This window comes from Camelus ferus, chromosome 7, assembly GCF_009834535.1.
Source record: "Camelus ferus isolate YT-003-E chromosome 7, BCGSAC_Cfer_1.0, whole genome shotgun sequence".
NCBI lineage: Eukaryota > Metazoa > Chordata > Mammalia > Artiodactyla > Camelidae > Camelus > Camelus ferus.
The window spans coordinates 13,172,211-13,195,738 of NC_045702.1; the positions used below are offsets into that span (position 1 = coordinate 13,172,211).

At 36.2% G+C, this 23,528-nt stretch overlaps 1 protein-coding gene and 1 long non-coding RNA gene across 7 annotated transcripts in view; one reads left to right on the forward strand and one right to left on the reverse strand.

The window, feature by feature from the left end:
• Positions 1 to 20,184, forward strand: part of AGBL3 (ATP/GTP binding protein like 3) — an 85,280-nt gene extending 65,096 nt beyond the window's left edge. For 5 of the 6 annotated variants that reach the window (XM_032483377.1, XM_032483382.1, XM_032483379.1 and 2 more), the window contains 2 exons: positions 9,072 to 9,303; positions 19,563 to 20,184. In XM_032483377.1, coding sequence (XP_032339268.1) covers positions 9,072 to 9,303; positions 19,563 to 19,974 — 644 coding nt within the window. In that variant the 3' untranslated portion in view covers positions 19,975 to 20,184. Of the gene's footprint in view, positions 1 to 9,069; positions 9,304 to 19,562 lie in introns of all 6 variants that reach the window. The other variant, XM_032483386.1, reaches the window with a different exon arrangement.
• Positions 1 to 23,520, reverse strand: part of LOC116664815 — a 40,884-nt gene extending 17,364 nt beyond the window's left edge. The window contains exon 1 of the long non-coding RNA XR_004321279.1: positions 23,410 to 23,520. This is a non-coding gene — a long non-coding RNA (uncharacterized LOC116664815). The remainder of the gene's footprint in view (positions 1 to 23,409) is intronic.
• Between the last annotated feature and the right edge of the window lie 8 nt (positions 23,521 to 23,528).

Here is a 23,528-nt window from a genome sequence, read left to right on the forward strand (position 1 = left end):
GTTCTATGCTCAGATTCCTTTGTTGACAGAATGTCTAACTTGATGTTATTTCATTGGCCTGCCACTAGGTATCAGTGTAATGTGGGCTTCATAAGAGCAGACCTCAAGTCAGAGACCTTGACTTTGAATGTATTCAGTTTTACATAAAAGGATATCCTGAAGGCTACACGCAGTTCAAAGAAGTATTATGGGAAAAGGACACACAAAGAACAAAAATATCAGCAAAGGGAACTATATTAAATAGCTTGTAATAACCTATAAGGAAAAAGAATATGAAAAGGAATATATATACATACATATTCTTTATATATAGAGAGAGAGAGAGAGAGAGAATTGAATCACTAAGCTGTACACCAGAAACTAACACAACATTTTAAATCAACTGTACTTCAATTAAAAAAAAGAAAAAAAAAAAAAAGAAGAGGAAAAAAGAGCAAAAATATCCTACTTTATCATGGGACATAAACATGTCATCAATTTTTATTAATTATAAGTAGTATCTATTTAATTAGCTTCATTGTACTTACATTCAACTTTTAAAAGGTCTTAATTTATGTATCGTAAGAAGACATAATAATATGGCCTACAAAATGTAAATATTCAAGAGAGTTAAAATTTGTATCAGAGGAAAAACGTATTATTATTATTCTGACACATCCTATTTAGTTAATTAATTCTATTAATTATTACTAATGGCCACTGTTAACTAGTCCTACTGTTGCTTTTCTTAATAGCATTAACAAGAAGCAAATAATACAGAATTATATATAGTTGTAAATAAATACCTAGTGTAATTTTATTTTATAATAATACACATGTATAGGAGTATTTATTACATATTGTACTAATTTTTTGTTCTGGTATAGCTGGATCCTGAGTTGGCTTTCTAAAAAGTTAGTCTACATACATATAGATGTCCTTCATAGTGACTAATATGCAGAACTCAGTTCTTGAATTGTTTGACAATTATTGGATGGGTATTTCTGCTGTTTGCTAGTCTCTTGCAACAGTTTAACTTAAAGGCTTCCAGAGGAAATATGCACTAATATATTTCATATGTCTGAATGAGACAATGGCAGATTAATTGAAGATAAATATATCAATGAAGTAATTTGCAAAAAAGTAAAAAATTAAGTTTTGTTAACTTTAAAATCTAAGATCAGAAATGTTGTGGTATACTCTCTTTTTTAGCAAAAATACCTGGACAAGCCCCTTCTTGGCTTCTAAAAAGATATTTGAGGTAGGAGAACTACACTTACCAGATTAGACTACCTTACTCCTTTTCCTCTAATATTTTGATTTTGAATTAAAGTAACAGGTAAAAGTGGCTTTTTGATAATAATTGCTAATTACTATCTCCTTATAGTCTACATAGTGTCTGTGACTAGGTTAGTTTTATACACAGGAGCTGCCCATATGATGCATTTTGAAGGGCTGAGATTTCAATCAATATCCCTAAACTATCCCCAGTGGATGCTTTAATATCTACAGTTAGAAATTTATTTCTTTGTTTTATCTGAGTTTCTCTTTTTAAAAAGAAGTACTTCTAGCATAAGATAATTACTTAGCAGTTTAGAATGAATGACTATCAAATGTTTTACTATCTGTAATAGCAACTGAAGCACTGGTCACACAGGGATAATATTAGTACGTAAAAACTGAAAAAGGAATAGAAAGAGAAATCGGGAATAACATAAATAAACTTTGTAGTTTTGTCTAACCCAGTAATTATTGTATCACTAGCCCCCTTGGCAAGTTTCCCTATCTGTAGGAATGATGATGTGAACAACCATCTGAACAGTGGCTGTGTAAGTATCTGAGAACAGACTGAATTTGCACAAGAGGAAACACGTATGCCTGTTCTTCCTTCCTTGGTCTCTTTTCTGAGAACTTGGTTTCTGCTCAATTAAAATGGGTTCTGTTGAAATATGTAGACTCTCTTGCCCCAAAAAACCTAGAAAATTAGGTTAAGAAACCATCTTTGGCCATACCTGTACTTGGATCTAGAATTAATTAATTTAAACTAATACTTAACTTTTTAAAATATATTACTTATCATGTATGTGGAAAGAAATGAAATAACATATCAACATAAGAGAAAGTAACAGAAAAAGTACTGAAGTTAGAGGATATGTATTCTAGACCTGCCCCTCCCTCTTACAGCTATGTTATCTTGAACAATAGCTTAACCTCTCTGATTTCCTAATATTCCCTCTCTGATGTAAGACGGGGATAACACTGCCATCCTGCCTGAATCACAGGATGGGTGAAGGCCCCAAGGTAATATCTGTAACAATACTTTGCATACTGTGAGATGTAATACACAGATATAACATGGCATTACATTACTCTTGATTAGATAATTCATTGTTGACAACTGAAATCAGAAATACTCAATTTCTTTCAGCTCCCAAAGTATGATTCAGAGGCTTAGCAAAGACCAACAAGGATATTTTTTAGAAACTAATGAGAGGCCAATCCAGGAAACATTTCAGCCCAAGAGCACTGATTTGTATGGAAACTGTTTCAAAGTGACATCTTTGAAGTGTCCCAAGTGCAAACAAACTCCCAGTTGGACTGAGAAGAGAAGGATACCAACAGAAGGTTTTATTGTTTGTTTGTTTGTTTAGGATTATAATAAATACAAAGGTGGCTTTCACTATATCAACATTAATAAATCCTATGAAATCTGGATTATGGGAACTGTTTTTGTAAGCGGAGGACAGACAGCCATTTTATTCCTGACTCTAAAAAATATTTGCCTTATTTAATTTCTATATGAGTTGAATATAGAGGAAAATTATTTCAGTTTAATACAGCCTTGAAATAAATCTATTGCCTTATTCCCATTACTTATTATTTATGCCCTTCCCATACCATAGAATAAAAAAATAAAGAACTGATACACACAACGTGGGTGAATTTCAAAATCACTGTGCTGAGTTAAAGAAGCCAGACACAGAACAGTAAATGCTATATGAAATCACACCGATATGAAATGCAAGCTAATCTATACAGACAAAAAGTAGACAAAGGTTTCCCGGAGCAGGAAGGGACAGAGTAGGGGAGGGAGGAGAGAAAGGACTGTAAAGGAGCACCAGGAATCTTTTAGGGATGGTCTTTCCTAGATCTTGTTTATGGTAATGGTTCCACAGGTATTTACAACTGTTGAAACTCCAGGGTATTGGGCCAGCAACTCGCTGGATTCAGTTATCATCTGCCAAATGGCAGAGACTGACAATAGAGCAGCAATCCAGTTTAGATATCTTATTTTTGAAGTGCCTTCCAGACACTGAAGTGGAGGTATTGAACAGACGGTTGCATATATGAGTCTGGAGTTCCAGGAAGAGATCCAAGCTAAACATATATTTGGGGATTTTCAGCATAAAGATAGTATTTTAAAGTACGAAGCCAGATAAGATTTAAGTGAGTGTAGGTACAGAAGAGGGTTAAGGAGCAAGTCCTTGGGAATTTCAGCACTGATGAATCAGGAAAAGAGTAAGAATCCAACAAAAGAAGACTGAGGAGCACCCTCTGGGGTAGGAGGAAAACTAAGAGAATGTGTTGTCCTGGAAGCTAAGTGAGAAAGTGTATCAAAGAGGAGGGAATAGTCAACCAAGTCTAATGCTTCTGCTGTCAAGTGAGATGGATTTACTACTGGATTTTACAACATGGAGGTTTTATTTAGGGCAGATCCTGATCAGAGAAATTTCAGGAGAATGACAGAGGTACAAGTCTAATTAAAGTGTTTTTAAGTAGGAGGAGAGAAACTAGGAGACAGGTAGTATTTATAGAATTTTGCCGCAAAGGGGAGACTTGTTCTTCAGTGTCCCCCACTGCTTAATTTAAAATTGTATTTCTCAACCTTATACAATTTTTCCTGAGCTGAGATTCTCATGGTTTCTTGATTATATTATAAACATATGTCCTGGTGAATCTTGATGATATACTAATAAAAATTCTACATTTTTTTACTGAACTAAATTATTTCAGACAGAGTTGTCTTTTCTTATTTGTTGGTGTTGCCCCTTTATAATATATAAATTTAGTGCGATGAATTTTCTTCAAAAATGTCCTATCTTCATTATCACTCAGTTTCTTGCAGAAGGAAGTCTGTCCCTTCTCACTATTGAACTATTCAAGTGGTAATGAGCTGGATCTGTCCAAGATTAATGACAGGGCCAGTCAGACCCCTTCAGTTCTGGAAGAGTTTGAATTTGTTGATGAGATACAGTACAGACACAGATTCAGCTGACTGAGGCCAATCAGGAAGGAGAAAATTCATAATAAATCCTGGCAGATAATTTTGTATGCAAGTCATTTCTTCTAGTGAATTTGGTGAACACAAACACAATGCTCCTGCAGTATCCAATCTTCGATTTAGCCATACCACAAGCACCCAGAAGTGAGTCATGGCATTTCAGGCATCATCAGGCATCATTTCTCTTTTTTTGGAACACTACTTCACTTGCACAGCTTATTTGTAAACTACCTCTAACCATTTTTTTCCAGTGTTGTAGGTGGATTTTAAATATTGATCAACCATTACAGCAAAAAAGATCAAATTACTGAAGCTGAGTGATGAGTTTAAGAGGGAGTTCCTTATACCATCCTCTCTCTCTGGGGGAATACTGAATTTTTTTAACGAAGTCCAAAAGTACTCTGAACTATCGGTGGTGCTCTAGATCCCTTGCCCCCCGTCAGTTTTCTCCGTGACGTAATTCTAATTCCTACCCTCTCTCTCACCTCTATCAAAGATCAGTATTCATTACCTTCACTTCCTCACCTGTATACTTGTACACCTACTACAGTCTGGCTTCTGCTCTCACCATAGCAGTGAAGTTGTTATTTCCAAAGTTCTTACCATACTTGACTTCTCTACTGTTGGGTATTCCCAGTGCCTTCACACTCCCCCTTGATTCACTGAGCAATTCACCAGACATATCTGTGGAACTTCTGTCTCCTTGTTTTAGTCCTGTTTCTCTGGCCGTGCGTGCCTGGTGTCCTACATGGGCTTCTCTTCCTCTGCCTGAACTGGGCCACTCCCCAGCATTCCATCCTTCAGTCCTTCCTCTTCTCACCACATACTTTATTTCTGAGCACTCTCATCTATCCCTGCAGCTTCAGCAAACAACTGACGATCATCATATTTTCTAATCATCAGTCTAGGCATCTCTTCTGAATTCCATATTTATCTGCCTACTGGATATGTCATGTTTTTCCTCACAGATACTTCTAATTCAGCTTGCCCATTGCAGATCTTTCTCCTGCATTCTGTGTCTCTGTCAATAATACTGCCATCCTCCAGTGGGCTAAACAGCCCAAGACATACCCTAATCTTCTATATCTCATTGGTCTCCAGTAAGGAGAAGCTCTATCCATTCTACTCTCAAAGATTCTCTTGAATCTGCTTTTCCTTATCATACCACTTTCCCTCTAGTTCAGACTCCCTTTCTGCCTCCCTTGACTGACTGCGTTAGCCTCCTAACTTGGCTCCCTGCCTCCAGTCTCACTTTTCTTCAACCTGTCATCCTCCTGGCTGCCATGTGGTATTTCAAAAATGCAGATCTAATTATATCATTTCCACACTTAAAATCTTCAGTGGCCCCCTAACAATTCAATTTTTAAAACATAAGCATCTACCAGTCACAAATTATTCCTATTTCAGAAAATTTCTCAAAAGTGCTATTATTACAAACAAGGTGTCTAGTTTTGAACCACTTACTCACATCTACCTGATATTCTAGTCATTCTAAACCATCCTGTGATTTCCTGAATGTGCCATGTTAGTCCCAGTACCTTGATTACTACCTCTTTTTTAACTTAGCTGACTTTTCTTATTCATCAAGACTCAGATTAATTAGGAATTAGGAAGTTTTCCTTATCCAGCTCTAAGCATGGCTAGGAGTCCCTCTTCTGCAACACTCTAGTAAGCACCTTGCCTTATCTCTAGATATATATTCTAATTGATGCTTTACTTTTCCCTCTCTAGTCCCAACTGTTGGCATATTAAAGGCAAGGACTATATTTTTCATACCTATTTACCAAACCAAACAAAATAATAGACACATAATAATCATTCAGTGAATATTTCTTGAATGGCTAAGAATGGCTTCTCAAGAGACTGTAGATAAAATCATTTTACTTGCCAGCATTGCCAGATATTGTAATCATACATAACCTCATTTATCATCTCTCAAGTCCAGCTTAATACAGTGAGTGCTTTAGTCATCTGTTTCCTTTCCTTTTAGTAATGGACAATTCCTTTTTTAAAAAGGCATTATTGTGGAAATTTCAAGTATAAACAAAAGTAGAGAGAATAGAATAATGAACCACAGGTGTCCACCCTTAATAGCTATCGGCATCCTGCTATTCTTGTTTCATCTATATTCCCACCATTTTCTGTGTGTGAAAGTATTTCAAAAGTCAGCAAATCATGCAGATACTAACTAATACATAAACAAGTTTATACTGTATAGCACAGGGAACAATATTCAGTATCTTGTAGTAACTTATGGTGAAAAAGAATATGAAAACAAATGTATGTATGGTCCTATATGAAGTATTGTGCTGTACACCAGAAATTAACACCACATTGTAAACTGACTGTACTTCAATAAAAGCATATTTTAAGAATAACAATAAACAGATAAATAATCACCTCCCCCCACCAAAAAAAAATAAAATGTAATTTAAAAAAAAGTCAGCAAATCAAATTGTTTTGCCCATAAATAGTTCAGTGTATATCTCTAACTAGATAAACATCTTTTTACAAAGCATAATATACTTCTTGCTTTTTTTTAAATGTCAACAAAATTTATTCTTAAATATACAGAGATTATATAATTTATTACCATCTTCTGCCACTCTGATTAGTGTATTCAAAACACTGTTTGAAAGAGACTAGTCCCTTTCTCATTTCCCCATCTTGAAAAGAAAACAAACTAACAAGAATTTTTCCATTGTGAGCTTTCATTCTCTTTGTGATTCTGAAATATGATTTTTAAGCAAGGCTTGTAAAAATCTCCTCCCCTGTTGAACTAATTATGTTGCCTTGAGAGAGAAGACATTTCCTTGATTTTTCTGCGAACCATTTGAGTGACAGTGGAACAGTAACAAATTCTGGCGAGCTGAAATTGTTTACTGGAATCGTTTATTTTATTCTGAGTGTATTCTACTTTTTATTATGCTGTTTACGTATCAATTTGGCATCATAATTATAAGTAACACTACTACATCCTTTAAAATCTACCAAGCTTCCTTCAGGCTATACTCAGGGTTCTCCCCCCCCCCACCCTATGTATATTAAATTTTTTTTAATTCTGTTAAAATACACATGATGTATTTTATACACATGACTGTCTCAACTGTTTTAAGTGTAAAGCTCAGCAGTGTTAAGTGCATTCACGTTGTGGTGCACATGGGCTTCAGAACTCTTCGTCTGGCAGAACTGAAACACCATACCCATTCAACAACTGCCCATTCCTCCCTCCTCCCAGACCCTGGCAGCTACCCTACTTTGACTTTGGCTATTCTAGGTATCTTATACAAGTGGTATCAAATATTTAGAAGAAAAATGCAGTATTTGTCTTTTTTGTGACTAGTTTGTTTCACTTAGCATAATATCTTCAAGATTCATCTATGTTGTAGCAGATGCCAGAATTTCCTTCCTTTTTAAGGCTGAATGATAATCCATTGTATGTTTAGACCACATTTTGCTTAGTCATTCATCTGTCATGGGCACTTTAGTTGCTTCCACCTTTCGGCTATTGTGAATAATGCTGCTATGAATATGGGTATACAAATAACGCTTCAAGCCTCTGCTTTCAGTTCTCCTGGGCATATACCCAGGAGTGGAATTGCTAGATCATATAATAATTCTGTTTTCTATTTTTTGAGGAACCACCATACTGTTTTCCATTTAGACTGCACCATTTTACATTCCAGCCAACAGTGCACAAGGGTTTTAATCTCTCCACATCCTTGCCTATTATTTTCTGGTTTTTGACAGAAGCCAGCCTAATGGGTGTTAAGTGGAATAAACACTTTTAAAATGAACTTTATTTTTTAAAATTGTTTGTTAAACATTTTAATGTTATTATATGCTTATCACAATTAGCAAAATACACAATAATTCCTTCATATCATCTAATAAAGGTGTTTCTAGTTTCTAACATGCTCTTCCCATAGTTTACCCTACATCTCCATCCTTGTATTTCCTCACACATAAGCTTTGGAGACACCACTGATTTCTCTCTTCTCTCTCTCCATGTCTAATTCATTTGAAAATCCCCAGATATACTCAGGATACTCCTCTCCTTCCCTACTTCTCACCCTCCCAGCCACTGCCATCACCCTGGTCCAAGCTGCCATCCTCTCTCCTGCATTGTTTCAGCAGCCTTCCAAGAGATCTCCCTGCTTGTTTATCCTTGCCTGTGTTCAATCTGTTCTCAACTCAGCAACCAGCATGATCCTGTTAAAGCAAATCTCAAATGTGACACTCTTCTCAAAGCCTTCCAGTGGCTCCCTATTTCTCACTCAGTAAAAATCAAAGCCCTTAAAGCCTGTGAGGCCTTACGTGAACTAAGTACAAGTTACCTTTCTGAATTCACATTGTATCTTTCCCCTTGTACATTCTGCTTTAGCCACTTGTCCCACCTTGGTGTTCCTTGGACACAGTAGCACGCTCCTAGCTCAGGGCCTTTGCACTAACTATTCCCCTTGCCTGCATAGCTCTTCCCTCTGACAGCTGCTTGACTTGTTCCCTAACTCCTCTGACACAGCAGGTTCACAGGGAGGCCTTCTCTGAACACCTTTTTAAAAACAAAAATCAACCCCTCCCCCCAAGAATTCCCTATTCCCCTCCCCAGCTTTACTTTCTCCTGTAAATTTTACTGTCTGATATATATATCTTACTTGTTTATTTGCTTATTTGCTGCCCTGTAATTAAAGTATAAGCTTCAGATGGATAAGAATTTTTAGACAGAATTTTTGGCACATAATGCTCAGTAAGTAATTGTTTAACTAGTTCAGTTTATGTATCTACACATATTTTTATGGTTGCTCCCCAGATCTGCATCACAACTTAAACAGTAATATGAAGGAATGTACATCTTTCCAAAGCAAGAAGGCTGGCGTAAATTGGACAGATGATGAAAAACGAATCTACAGGGATAAAGAAATAGCCCAAACTCAAGAAATACTGCAGTATTTGCTCCCCATCATGAAAAGCACTAAAAATGTGCAAACCACTCAGATAAAACAGATACTCAATCCAAGAATCAACTTTCAAATCCAACATCAGTAAGTCAATACAATTTTGTCATTCTTAGCTATTTAATACATACACTCTTTTATAAGGAAACAGGGGGCTTATTAATTCATTATCCTAAGAAACAAACACAGGATCTTAAAAACCTTGGCAGCTACACCACATTTGACAAAGGGACAAAGGCCTAAAGCCATAATAAAACACTGGATATGTGAAGGGGTAGGCTGTCAGGCCTTACTTATTTGATTGTTTATTTGCATGAAACCACTCATTCATTTGGATCTGTGAATAAAGTATGCATTAATAAAGTATGACCATGGCCTGACTTGAAATTTCTCAGGTGTGTTTAAACCTTATAGTCCTAGGGGGCAACCAGAATTAAAAATAACTAACCTGAGCTACTTCAGCTTATACATATTAAGAGGAAAGCAGAAAGGATAAGGCCAGATTTCTTTTAAGATTAAAAAAAACAGAACCATCACTAAGGCCAAAAGGAAACTCATGTAAATAAAAGTAAGACAATGACAAGCTGAAAATAATATAATACTAATATTATCAATAGATTTTGATAAAGTACTTTCCATGTGCTGCACAGCATTCTGTGTTTATACACACACATTACATTCTACACATAAGGAAACTGAGGTAGAAACAGGTTAAGTAACTTGTCCAAGGTCACGCAGGCAATAGGTGGCAGAATTGGATTCAACCCTAACTAGACATTTTGGCTGCAGTCTTTCATCAGTATGCTTTGACATTTCTCTTCATAATATAAATGAAAAGCAGAGGACCAATATACTTAATATTCAAAAGCTGCCTACAAATCAATGACAAAATTATGAATATTTTAATAGGAAAATGGGCAAAGGCTATGAACCAGAAATTCAAAAAGAAAAAAAAAACCCAACATGGCCAATGATCATTTAAAAATGTTCAATCTCACTTAAATCCAAGCAGTAAAAATTAAAACAGTAATGAAATTCTCTTCATTTTTGTCTCTCAATAGAAGAATTCATTCACTGATTGTTGGAATATAAATGGGTACAGTGTCTAGAAGGCAATCTAACAATATAAATGAAAACTCCCTAATATCCACATTTGTTTTGACTGAATTCTACTTTTAGAAACTGATCCTAAGGGGAAAAAACCTAGGAAAGGGCTAGAAGATTTCTGTAGTGATACTCATTTCAGTATTGCTTATAAGAGTCAAAGAGAGGGGAGGGTATAGCTTAGTGGTAGAGTGAGTGCGTGCTTAGTTTGCACAAGGTCCTAGGTTCAATCCCCAATACCTCCATTAAAATAACTAAATAAGTAAACCTAATTATCTCCCCCCAAAATGAAAACAAAAAAGCAATAAATAAATTTAAAAAAATAAAATATTTTTTCAAAAATTAAAAGAGCCAAAGAAAAATAAAAATGAATCTAAATGTCCAACAATAGAAGACTGCTTAAATAAATTATGGTACATCCTAAAGTGAAAGATTATGTCGTTATTAAATATTATAAGTGTATATTAACTAACATGAAATGATGTTCACAACGTGTTAGTGAATAAAAGCTGCAGAACAGTTTGATTTGGTATGGCTGCATTTATAGATTATGTTTCTACATTTAATGTGTGCATATTATACACACTCACACATATATATCTAGAAAAAACTTTGGAAGCACATATTCCCAATAATGATTATCTCTGGATAGTTACAGTATTGACAGTATGATATTCCTCTTCATGCTTTTTTCCCTAAATTTTTATTAATGCATATTTCTTTATTGTATAATCAGCAAAGTCAATAAAAATCATAAAAATAGGCAACTGGTAGGCAGTTTCTAGTAGGATGGGGTAGCTCTCATGCTGGGGAAGGCAATGCCTAACAGAAACTGAATCTAGTGAGTCAGCTAATATGAGAAGCAAACAGACAGTGTAGGCCAGGCAAACAAGGGACTGAGTATGATAGTATCAGCAAAATCAAAAATCAGGAAATTAACAGCAAAATACAATGGACCTACGCTCCCCATCAGGCAAAGAGGCTGAGAAGTTGAGAATCTGGATATAAGCAAGGGGTCTGAGAGGGGACAGTTAGGATGCAGCTTGAGTTTTAGTTATTATCTTCACAAAGAGATTTCTTATATATTTTGAACCTAGACATGCACTCAGTGTGGACTGGCCTGAGCCTGAGGGTGTAAATAAATGGTAGTCTTTATTGATTAAGAACTCTGTGGTTACATATAGCAAAATAATTCAAGCTAGCTTAATCAAAAAGCATAAGGTACAGTGGGGGGAAGAATTATAAGGAAATACAAGGCTATTCATGGAAACAAGAGAGAGAAGGAATTCAGGCAGGATTCAGGAAAGGACCTGGAACTGGGCATGGGAAGCTGTCCATCTTCAGTCTGTGCTTTTCTCTCTCTACAGAGAAGTTTTCACACCCCTTACTTAACTGACAAATCTGTACCCTATAGCAGCTTCACTTAAAAGACTAACTCATTATCTCTCATTCCCAATTCCAAATTGTAGGGAAGGATAGTATGACTGGCAGCCACTCCAGTGGGCAGAAGTCAAATAGTTGTAAATATGGCTGACTGAAGCCCTACCCTTGTGGATCTAGAGGCAGTCCCCATAGAAGGGAAAATTTTGCCTGGGGTAGATACTCCCCAAAAGTATCTAATAAAGGTATACATGGAAATATGAAAAATTAGGAGAGCAGAAAGCAAGACCATTCTTAACAAATGATCTCACTATATATTTAACATCATCCAATTTATATTTTTTGCTCTTAAAACTCATTTCCTTATGGCTGCCTTTTCTCTGTTTTCTGTATCCTTTATCTGACTGACTTGACACACATAGTATCACATGATGACAGGGTGGAATGAGAATAAGCAAAGAATGAAAAGAACTCACCTTTGCTAAACCATTTTAGGCATCAATCCAGTTTGGACTAGGGAGAGACTAGTTAATTAGTACTGTAACAGGTTGCAGAATTAACGTGCTAAAGGATATAACATCTGAACGTAACTACAGAACTGGAACTTAAATTGTTCTTTTCTCACGCCAGAATGAATAGGGTATAAGTGGATTACTAATTAATAGCATATTAGCAAGATGATATACATCTCTTAAATTATCACTGGTCATGGAGTAACAAATCTCACATCTGGAATCCCATCTGGTAGTGATGAAAATTCTTTTTTTAACATTTTTTATTGATTTATAATCATTTTACAATGTTGTGTCAAATTCCAGTGTAGAGCACAATTTTTCAGTTATACATAAACATATATATATTCATTGTCACTTTTCTTTTATAATTTTTTTTTTTTGCAGGGGGGAGGTAATCAGGTTTATTTACTTTTTTTTTACTTTTTCAGTGGAGGTACTGGGGACTGAACCCAGGACCTAGTACAAGCTAAGCAGGCGCTCTACCATTTGAGCTATACCCTCCCCCCCATTGTCACTTTTTTTTTCTCTGTGAGCTACCATAAGATCTTGTAGATGAAAATTCTTGAGAAAGATTATGCAAATCAAAATCTAATTAGAGACTTTTTCACTTCCTGGAAGATGAAGCAAATGCATTTTCCCTATTCTTCCCACTAAAAACAACTAAAGACCCTAGATGTTGCATATAAAGCAAGCATAAGATAACTTTGAAAGGTGGGAAAAAGAAGGCAGACTAGCTAGGGACCTCAGAGCCAAGGAGTGACACAGTGGGAAGTGGCCTGGGGCTTCTTTTTGCCTCATATATTCAAGACTTGGAGCTGAAGAAGCCAACAACCTAGAAACACCAATGGGCACAGGCCAAGAAAAAAGAAAAAAATGACAATAAAAGCCTGTACTATATGACCAAAAGACCAGGAAAAGGATGGCCTACCAAAATGGAAAATATTCCTTTTCTAGTAGGAGACAAAAACCACACTACTCCAGCCGAACACTACAGATAAACAGTGGCTTCACTCCCACCCACATAAGCAGAAGCAGAGTGAAGGGTCTAGACTTCCACTCCTATGAGGTTATAATGAGGCATCTCTAACCCCCTGCTAGGTAGTGCAAAGACGGGTAAGTGCCAAGTCAGGACTTTCATCCCCACGGGCCTATAGAGACCCCCTCCTCAGGGTATCACCAAAGACCATATGGAGGGCCAAGACTTGTACACCCACTAGACAAAAATGAGGTGCCACTCCCTTTCCCTACCATGGGGTGTCAAAGGAGGCCTAGTGGAGAGTCAGAACTTTCACCAATACCCAGCAGTAATGAGGCCACCTTTACCATAGTGTCAGTGGAGGATGGATACATGGGAAGAGGAAACTCCTACACCTGCCCAGCAGGAATGAGAAGCTCCTCCCCTCTGGTGTCAGTGGAGTCCAAGTGCGGAACCTAGACTTCCACTTCCATCTGTCAGTAATGAGGTCTCACCCCTGCTAGACCAAAGTCACAAAAAGTCAGCTAAAGCAGAAGGTTTAAATAAGATCTAGAGTCTCATAGCATATAAGAATGTCTGTGTTTTAATCAGAAGTAAGTCATCACACCAAGAATCAAGAAGATTAAAATTGACTGGAAAAGATCATCAGTAAATGCAAACACTGAGATAACAGTGACGTTAGGATTTTCTGACAGATTTTTACAGCAGTCATGATAAAAGTGGTTCAACAAACACAAACACACTTGAAACAAGTGAAAGAAAATATAAACTCTCAGGCATGGTTGGGGGGCAGAGAAGGAGAGAAAGAAATACAAGGTAATAAGAAAAAGCAAAGGGAAATGGAATGGAAAAACACAATAATGGAAATAAAAAGCTCAGAGGCTCAACAGCATAATTGAGAGGACAGAGGAAAGAGTCTGTGAACTGGAAAAGAAAGAACAACAGAAACAACCCAACCTGAACATCAAAGAGAAAACAGACTGGAAATAAAATGAACAGAGCCTCAGAGACCTGTGGGACTAGAAATCAAGATCTAACATTCATGTTATCAGAGTCCCAGGAAGAGTAGGAGAAAGCAGGCAAGGCTGAAAAAGTACTCAGAGGTACTCATATTTACCAACTTGGCAACAGACATAAACCTAAAACTGAGCAAACCACTAACAGGACAAACCCAAAGAAATCCATGCCAAGATACACCAAAATTTAACTTTTAAAAACTAAAGAAAAAGAAAAATTCTTGAAAGCAGCCAGAGAAAAATGACACCTTATTTATGAGGGAAAACAGTTTGAATTGCAGATTCCTTATCAAAAACTAAGGAGGCTAGAAGTGGCACAATGTTTTCAATTACTGGAAGAAAGGAACTGTCAACCCATAATCCTACACCCAGCAAAAATAAAAGAGAAATCAAGAAATGCTGAGAAGAAGGAAAACTAAGAGAACTGTTCACTAGAAGACCTACACTAAAAGAATGGCTAAAGGAATTTTTCTAAACAGATAGAAAATAATTAAGGAAGGAACATCAGGAAAGAAGTAACATGCTGAGGAAATGTACAGGTAAATATAATAGGACTTCCTTCTCCTCTTGAGTTTTCTAAATGTCTTGATGGCTGAAGCAAAAATTATAACACTGACAATTATAAATGTGAGACGGTAAAGGGACATAAAGGGAGATAAGATTTCTATACTCAAGTTATGCATATGCAATGTAGTATCTAGTAACCACTCAAAAAGCTATTCAAAGAGATATACTCAAAAACATTATAGATTAAAAAAAAATGGAATTCCCCCAAATATTCACATTATCCGCAGGAAGGCAGGAAAAAGAAAACGATAGGGAAAAAACAGCAAACATAAACTAAAAAATAAAAGGCAGATTTAAGTCCTAAGATAACAATAACTATATTTAAATGTAAATGGTCTAAATATAACAATTAAAAGACAGAGATTGGAAGAGTGGATTAAAATATATTACCCAATGATATGCAGTCCACAAGAAACTCATTTCAAATATGATGTAGGTAGGCTGAAATAAAAGGATGGAAGAAAACTTATCATGAAAACAATAAAGCAGAAGTGACTATATTAATATCAGATAAAGTAGATTTCAGAGCAAAGAAAAGTATCAGAGACAGACAGGGACATTATATAATAAGGCCAACCCACTGAGAACATATAGTGATCTTATATGTGTATGCACAAAACTACAGAACTACAAAATATGTGAAGCAAAAGCTGAAAGGAGAAATGGATAAATCCACAACTGATCAAATCAGTAGACAGGAAATCAATAAGGATGTAAAAGAATTCAACACCACTGACCAATAAAATCTAATTTGCATTTGGAGTTTACTCCACTCAACAATAGCAGAATACACACTCTTTTCAAGTATGCATGGAGCATGTTTATCAAGATAGACCATATCCTGGCCATGAAACAAACTTCAACATATTTAAAATAATTTAAATCATATAAAGTGTATTCTCTTATCACAGAGGCATCAAACTAGAAGTCAATGCACAAAGGTAACAAGAAAACTCCCAAGTACTTAAAAGTTAAACAACATGCTTATGAACAATTCACGAATCAATGATGAAGTCTCAAAGAAAATAAAAACATGTATTGAATGAAAAATGAAAACAGTGTATAAAACTTGTGAGATGTGACTAAAGCAGTGCCAGGAGAGAAGTATACAGAGCTAAATAAACACATACGTTAAGAGCAAAAGTCTTAAATCAATAAGCTCCTACTGCAAGAATTATAAAAAGAACAAAATAAACCCAAAGCAAAAGGAAGGAAATAATAAAGAGATGAAATTGAAAATAGAAAAATGACAAAGAGAGTCAGTGAAATAATTTGTTCCTCGAAAAGATCAATAAAAATTGACAAATTTCAAGCAAGACAAAGAAATAAAGGCACAAATTGCTAATATCAGGAATCAAAGAGGATACCCCTAAAGATCCTGCAGACATCAAAAAGGTAATAGGAAATACTACACACATATATTTGATAACTGAAAAAAAAGATTATTTCCTTTAAAAAATCACAAACTACCACAATCCACACAATATGGAACTGAATATCTGAATTCCCCTCCAACTATGAAGAAAACTGAATTTATTTTTTTTAAAACTCCCAAAAAAGAAATCTCCCACATGGCCTCACAGGAGAATTTTATCAAATATTTAAAGAAGAATTAGCACCAACTATAAACAATTTCTTCCAGAAAATAGAATAGGAAACACACTTCTCGGTTTATTTTATGAAGCTACTACTAGCCTAATACCAAAACCAAAGGCATTGCAAAAAAGGAAAACTAAAGACTATCTCTCATAAACATAGCAAAAATCCTTAACAAAATATTAACAAATAGAATTCAGCACCATAGCAAAAGAATTATACACCATGACCGAGTAAGGTCCATTTTAGGAATTCAAGATTTGTTCAAAAATCAAAAATCAATCAGTGGGATGCATATTAGCAGACTAAAGAAGAAAAATCATATTATATTAATTGTCACCAAAAAAGCATTTGACAAAATTCAGTACCTATTCATAGTAAAAATTCCTAGAAAAAAATTAGAGGGAAATTTGCTCAACTTAATAAAGACTACTCTCACCACTCTTATTCAATATCCTGCTGGAAGTTCTAGCCACTGCAGTAAGGCTAGAAAAAGAAATAAAAGGCATACTGATAAAGGAAGAAATAAAACCGTCCCTATTTGCAAAAGACATTATTACCTATAATAGAAACCCCATAGAATCTACAAAAATAGACTTCCTATAACGAATAAGCAAATTCAGCAAGGTCTTAGAATACAAGATAAACATACAAAATTAATTATAATTCTATACACAAGCAATGAAGATGTAGACACTACAATTTAAAATAACATTTATAACCTCTCAATAAAAACAATACTTAGGTGTATATCTATCAAAATATGTACAGGGCTTGTATGCTGAAAACTACACAACATGCAAAAAAAAGTCAAAGGAGTTCTAAATGACTACAGAGACATAGCATGTTCATGGATTAGAAGACTCAATTCAATAAAGATGTCAGTTCTTCCCAAATAGATATACAAGTTCTACTTAATTCCTATCAAAATCCCAGCAAGACTTTCTGTAAATATAGACAAGATTATTCTAAAATTGATATACAAAGACATTGAAATAGCAAAAACAATTTTGAAAAAGAAAGATAACATGGAAAGAATCAGTCTCTCTGATTTCAAGATTTTTTATATAGCTACAATAATTAAGAGAATGGAAGTATAGAAGAATGGAAGAATGGAAGTAGTATGGAAGGAGGAATAGACATACATATCAATGGAACCAAACTGAGAACTCAGAAATAGACCCACACAAATATCCTTGACAAAAATGCAAGAAGCAAGTCAGTGTAGGAGAAAGAGCCTGTTTAACCAGCGTTGCTAGAGCAATTAAACATCCAGCGGCCAAAAAAATGAACCTTGACCTAAACTCATACCTTGTACAAAAAAATAACTCAAAATAGATCATGGATTTAACTGTACAACATAAATCTATACAACTTTTAGGAGAAAATTTTTCAGGATATAGAGTTGGGAGAAAGTTATGCTTTATACCAAAAGCATGATCCATAAAAGAAAAATTGATAAATTAGAATTGATCAAAATAACAGCATTTGCTCTTTGAAAGACTCTGGTAAGAGGATAAAAAGACAAGCTATACTATAGGAGAAAATATCTGCAAACCATATAAATAAGAAACTAGAATCTAGATTAAAGAAATTCTGAAACTCAATAGTAAGAAAACAACACAGGGAACTACATTCAATATCTTGTAATAACCTTTAATGAAAAAGAATGTGAAAACGAATATATGTATGTATATGCACAACTAGGACACTGTGCTGTACACCACAAATTGACACATTGTAACTGACTGTACTTCAATTAAAAAAACCAAATAGCTCATTTAGAAAACAGACAAAAGACATGAATTGATCATTTCACCAAACAGAATATACAGATGGCACATAACCACATGAAAAGACATTTCACATCTTTAGCCACTAGAGAAATGCAAGTTAAAACCACAATGAGATATCACTACACACCTATCAGAATGCCTATAATAAAAAATAGTGATAATACCTAAGGCTGATGAGGATGCAAAGAAATAGTGTCACTCATATTGCTGGTAGGAATGTAAAATGGTACAGTCACTTTGGAAAACAGTTTGGCAGTTTCTTTAAAAGCCAAATATATAACTACCATATGACCCAGCAGTTGCTCTCCTGGGCATTAATCCCAGAGAAGTGGAGACATGTTCACATAGAAACCTGTACACACACGTTTACAACAGCTTTATTTATATAATAGCCATAAACCAGAAACAACCATGTCCTTCAATGGATGAATCATTAAACAAACTATGGTACATCCATGCCATGGACTACTTCTCAGCAATAATAAGGAATGAACTACTGAGCCACAAAACAACCTGGATGAATCCCAGAGAATTATGCTGGGTGAAAAAAGCCAATCCCAAAAGGTTACATACAGTATGATTCCACTTATATGACATTCTTGAAATAACAAAATTACATAATTTGGGATGGGGAAGGAGGAAAGTAGGTATGACAGCAAAAGGGAAACATAAGGGAACTGTTCTGTACCTTGACTATATATATCCTGATTGTGTTATTGTTTATAGTTTTGCAAGATATTTCATTTTGAGGGAACCGGGTGAAGGGTGCATGGGATCTCCCTATATTATTTCTTCCATCTGTAGGTGAGTCCACAGTTATATCAAAATGAAGAGTTTAATTAAAAATATAGTTGCGATTCTGTGGTTAAAAAAATGGAATTTTAAAGAAAAACTAAGAGGCTTTAGCTACAATCAGAAATTTATAAAAACTCCCTTTCTTGAGGAAAACTTCTCTCTCTTGAACTCATATTGATCTTTTTACTGACTAAAGGAAGAAAACTTAGAACATGTATACTGAATTCATTCTAATAGAATAAACAAAGTAGATTTTTAGAGCAAAGTGGAATTTTAGAGAACATTTACTTCAACAAGATATATAAGCAAGGAGCTGAGGTCCAGAGTGGCCAATATATCAGGAGGGGAAGCCTTGGGTCAAGGCAGGTATCCAAGTAAACATATACTGTAGGCATTCAGAAATACAGGATTAGAGTAACGCTGAAAAATCATGACCAGAAATGAAGTTAGATCATTCTCATAGAAATAATGTTAAAAGTCATAAGGAAGAATGAACTTACTAAAGGAAAAAGATATGATTTATACTATGACAATACCTAAGGACTACAAATACTTAGGGTACATACTGGGCAAAAACTCACATATTTCATTTCTTTCCTAGACCTCAGCCGTCTACTTACATAAATATAAAGAAATACAGCACATCTTGGACACCACCCAGAAACCCCCCTCTTAGAAGCCAAAGGAATCTTCCTGTCAACTCTTCAGAATGTCTCCAGTCTGTGTCCCAGAAGTCATCTGAAAGTTTGTCACCTCTCAAAGGACCCAAGAAGAAGAAAAAACATTCTCGAGCCAAGGCCACAAAGACAAAAGACATGAAACATGTCAGCGGCAAATGGGAGACTACTCCCTCAAGTTTTGAGAAGGGTGCAGACCAGAGTCTGCAGGCTGAAGAATCCAACCAGCAAGGCTCGCTACAAACAGCCCCCCATCTAATTAAAAATAAGGGAGAGCAACCGAAAAAGAAGGATGGCCAACCCACCTTCTGTTTGATGTTACAAACGGACAAATAATCTAGCTTTATGCTGCTCTGAAAACTGTGGATAAAAGACAACATACGCTTACATAGAAAAAAGAAAGAAAAAGAAAAGCCCTCCCTATCCCCAGCCCCTACACCTCCAGGTGAATGTACTACAAGTTCGCGATGTCTTATCTTCTTCCACTGGAACATCTTTCAGAGAATTAAAAAGAAATACAGAGAAAATATAGAAAATTAAAAATCACTTATTTATATTTAATTTCTGTCAATAAGGAAACAATCTCTGAACTTTTGATTTCTTCCAAAATGACTTATTCATACAACACCTCAAAGAAGGAATGGCATGTACTATCACTGACATTATGTCCCTCCTGGGCACGTCAGTGAATCAGTCAACAAACAGCAATTCCTCAATTCTTAGCTTCAGGAAAACAAAAACCTAAACAACAAAGACATTCCCCCTTAAACCTATCATTGTTTTTATTAGTTAATTTCTAAATTCATAGATTAATTTAAGGGACTTGAAATTTAAAACCACTCATTTCTTATTTTGTAATTTTCTGGAAATTGTCATTTCAGATTTGGTCATGATATTTTTTGCTATTTAAATATCCTTAGGTTTTATGTAGTTAAATTTTCCCTTTAAAAACGAATAATGGGGCAGAAATCCAGTTGTGGAACTGCAGCCTAAGACAATCTTCCACCCACTCCCAGGTAGAATACCAAAATGGCTAAAAAAAAAAAAAAGTCTTTAGAAATTGTCCTAAGAACATAAAAGGTAAGAAACATTCATTCAAGAAAATCTACTAAATCTCAGTAAGAGCAGTTAGAGTTTGTGGCACTTAAGCCACAACCCCTTTCTCCCTTCACCCCAGTTCCCACGAGGGAAATTCCACTCTCCCAAGTGTGTGACCAAGGACACTCAGATCGCACTCCCCAGCTCCCAGTCAGCGGCTGTGGTCTCTCCCCTAGCAAGGCAGCCTGCTAGCATTTCTCACGCCCCACCTCTGTGTTTCAGAGACTAAATTCCAGGCAAGTACAGCCCAGAGGTCAGAGCCTCCCGTCTTCTACCCAACAAGAGGGCAAAGGCTCTTCCCCAGGTTCAGCTGGCCAAGAAAATTGGTGTCCCAGTCAGCTTTGCCCCAGCTTACTCATAGGGTGCAGGTTCCATGCAGGGCAAAAGGACCAGAGGCTACTGCCCTACCCAGCACCATGCTCAAAAAGCAGAGGGGTCACTCTAGAAGAGGTAGGTCACCATCTCCACCCTCAGCTCCACAGCTGTGGCTCAGTCAGCCCCAGGAGGAGAGGCATTCCACAAGGACTGAGAGCTCTGAAGGTCTCCACACCTAAACTGATTTGTTTGGAACAGTGTGGAGAAGGGTGCTGTCAAAAAGTAAGGAGATTCAGGTGGTTAGCAATTAAGAGGAGGCTAGTACCTTAATAAGAGCAACAGACTCAACCAGAGCACCGCTCTGTTGCCAGAGGGAACCAGTGAAAGTGACAGCTAGAAAGCCGCCCTAGGGTTTAAAAAAAAGACTTTAAGTAAAAAATAGCCAACTAGACACATTTAATTTTGCTCCTTCTCAAAAAGCCACTAAAATAATTTTATTTTTTAAGACAAAGCTACAAGAATGAAAATAGGAAAGGCCATTATGGAAGCTAGAAAGCAGAACAGCTTTAAACATCTCAGCTTCTAGTGAAAGCTAGATGGAATGCATCAAGGCTTTTAAAATTATAAAGGCAAATTATTTTTAACCTTAAATTCTATGGTCTTCTAGCTTTGATCAAATTGAAGAGTAAAATGAAGAATAAATCAAGAAGAGTCTTTGATGCAGGAAATTTGATATCCAACATAGGACAGAGGCAAACAGAATCCCAGGATGGTGGCAGCGAAATGAAATGGCAGGATGCCAGATGTGTATCAGCCCAGACTGGAGCAGACTGGAAGGCCCTGGGGAGATCTTCCTGGGAAGAGATCAAGTACCAGGCATACAAATTTCTTGAAAAAGGATTTGATGGTTAGGTTAGTGTTAAGAAAACCAAGCAAACAATCAAAAAAATTAAGGCGATTATTACCTCCAGAAAAGACAAAAAATTATGCAGGAAAAGAAAAGAAATCATAATTTTATACATGGCTCAGCTACTGTACATGGTATTTACATAGTTAAAAAACTGTAGACACTGAGTACAATATTTAAACAAAACAACCAGTTTGGAAGGAAGAGGGAATTAGGACTTAAACTTGTGGAACAAGTCAGGAAGGAAAAAGCGAAATCTTCCCCTTCTATAGCTGAGTCAAAAGATTACTCCTGAAACTGAAAAATCAAGAAGTACCATGATAAGCATGTTACTTATAGAACAGAGGTAAATTCTAAACAATCAGCTAAAACAGGTGAGGTGCTTACCCTGGAGAAGAGGACAGTATGGGACTGCTGTTTCCCATAACAAACTTCAAAGAATTGACTCTTTAAAAACTGTGCATTCTAACTTCAAATAATTTTTTAAATGTGTATACTCGTATCTCTCTTCCAGTGTGTCAGTTCATTCACCAGTGTGCAGTTTTCAGGGTGACTAGTTCATGACAGTACCAAAAAATTAATTTTATCTCTGCATTGAAGGCATTACTGTGAAAGCTGACTAAATACTTAGAAATCGTGCTTTCAATGATAATAGCTATCATCACTGTGTGCCCAGTACTGTACTAAGAACTTTCATGCATTATTCCCAGTCTCCACAACAGCCATGCAAAGTAGGTATTGTTTCCATTTTGCAGGTGAGAAACTGATGCTCAGAGAGGTTAAAGAACTTGCTGATCTGTCAGAGCCCCCCTGATCCCAAAGCTTCTGTTCTTCCTTTCTATCAGACCCCATCACCTCTCTCTAGGGTTTGAGTTTAAAAGAACTACAAAGGGGGGTGGTATGTGGTGTGTGTGGAATGTAGCAGTTCAAAGAACTCCTCCTCTAGGGGAAGGATGGGGAGGGGAAGAGGAACCCCGAAGGATTCAGCAACATTACTAGGTAGTTGTCTACTGACTTAACCAAGCTTAACCCCAAATTGGAATTTCCAGCTGGTCATGTGAGCACAGAAAGCAATTTTTAAACTCTAGCAGGGTGCCCCTAGAATTACAAAAATAAAAGCTCCATTCTGCCCTTATTTTGAAAGAAGAGATGTTCCAGCTGCTCATGCAGGGCCTGAACACACTGGTGAGAACACTAAGAAGACAGGGTTTTGTGTCCAGAGACACCCAGTCATCCTACAAAGCTGATTTCTGAGAAGGAGGGGACAGGTGGTATAACTGCTTCCCAAGGGGTGACCTTGGTTCTGGGATCTTGGACCAGATGCTCTTAAAGGTCCCTTCTGAGTGAGATTCTAGATTGTGTTTATCTTGGTGTAAAATATTAAGAGCTTTGAGAATGTCTTAGCCAGTCTCCTTCCTGGAATTGTTGCATGAAATAATCAAGACACTTACCTGGCTCTTTGAGTCTACTGGTTGGTTGGTTCAGGTGTGGGTAAAGTACTGGGTTTGGTAAACAACAATGTTGTTTACATTCTTTCTTTCTGAAAAGTCATGGGCCACCGGCAAGAAAT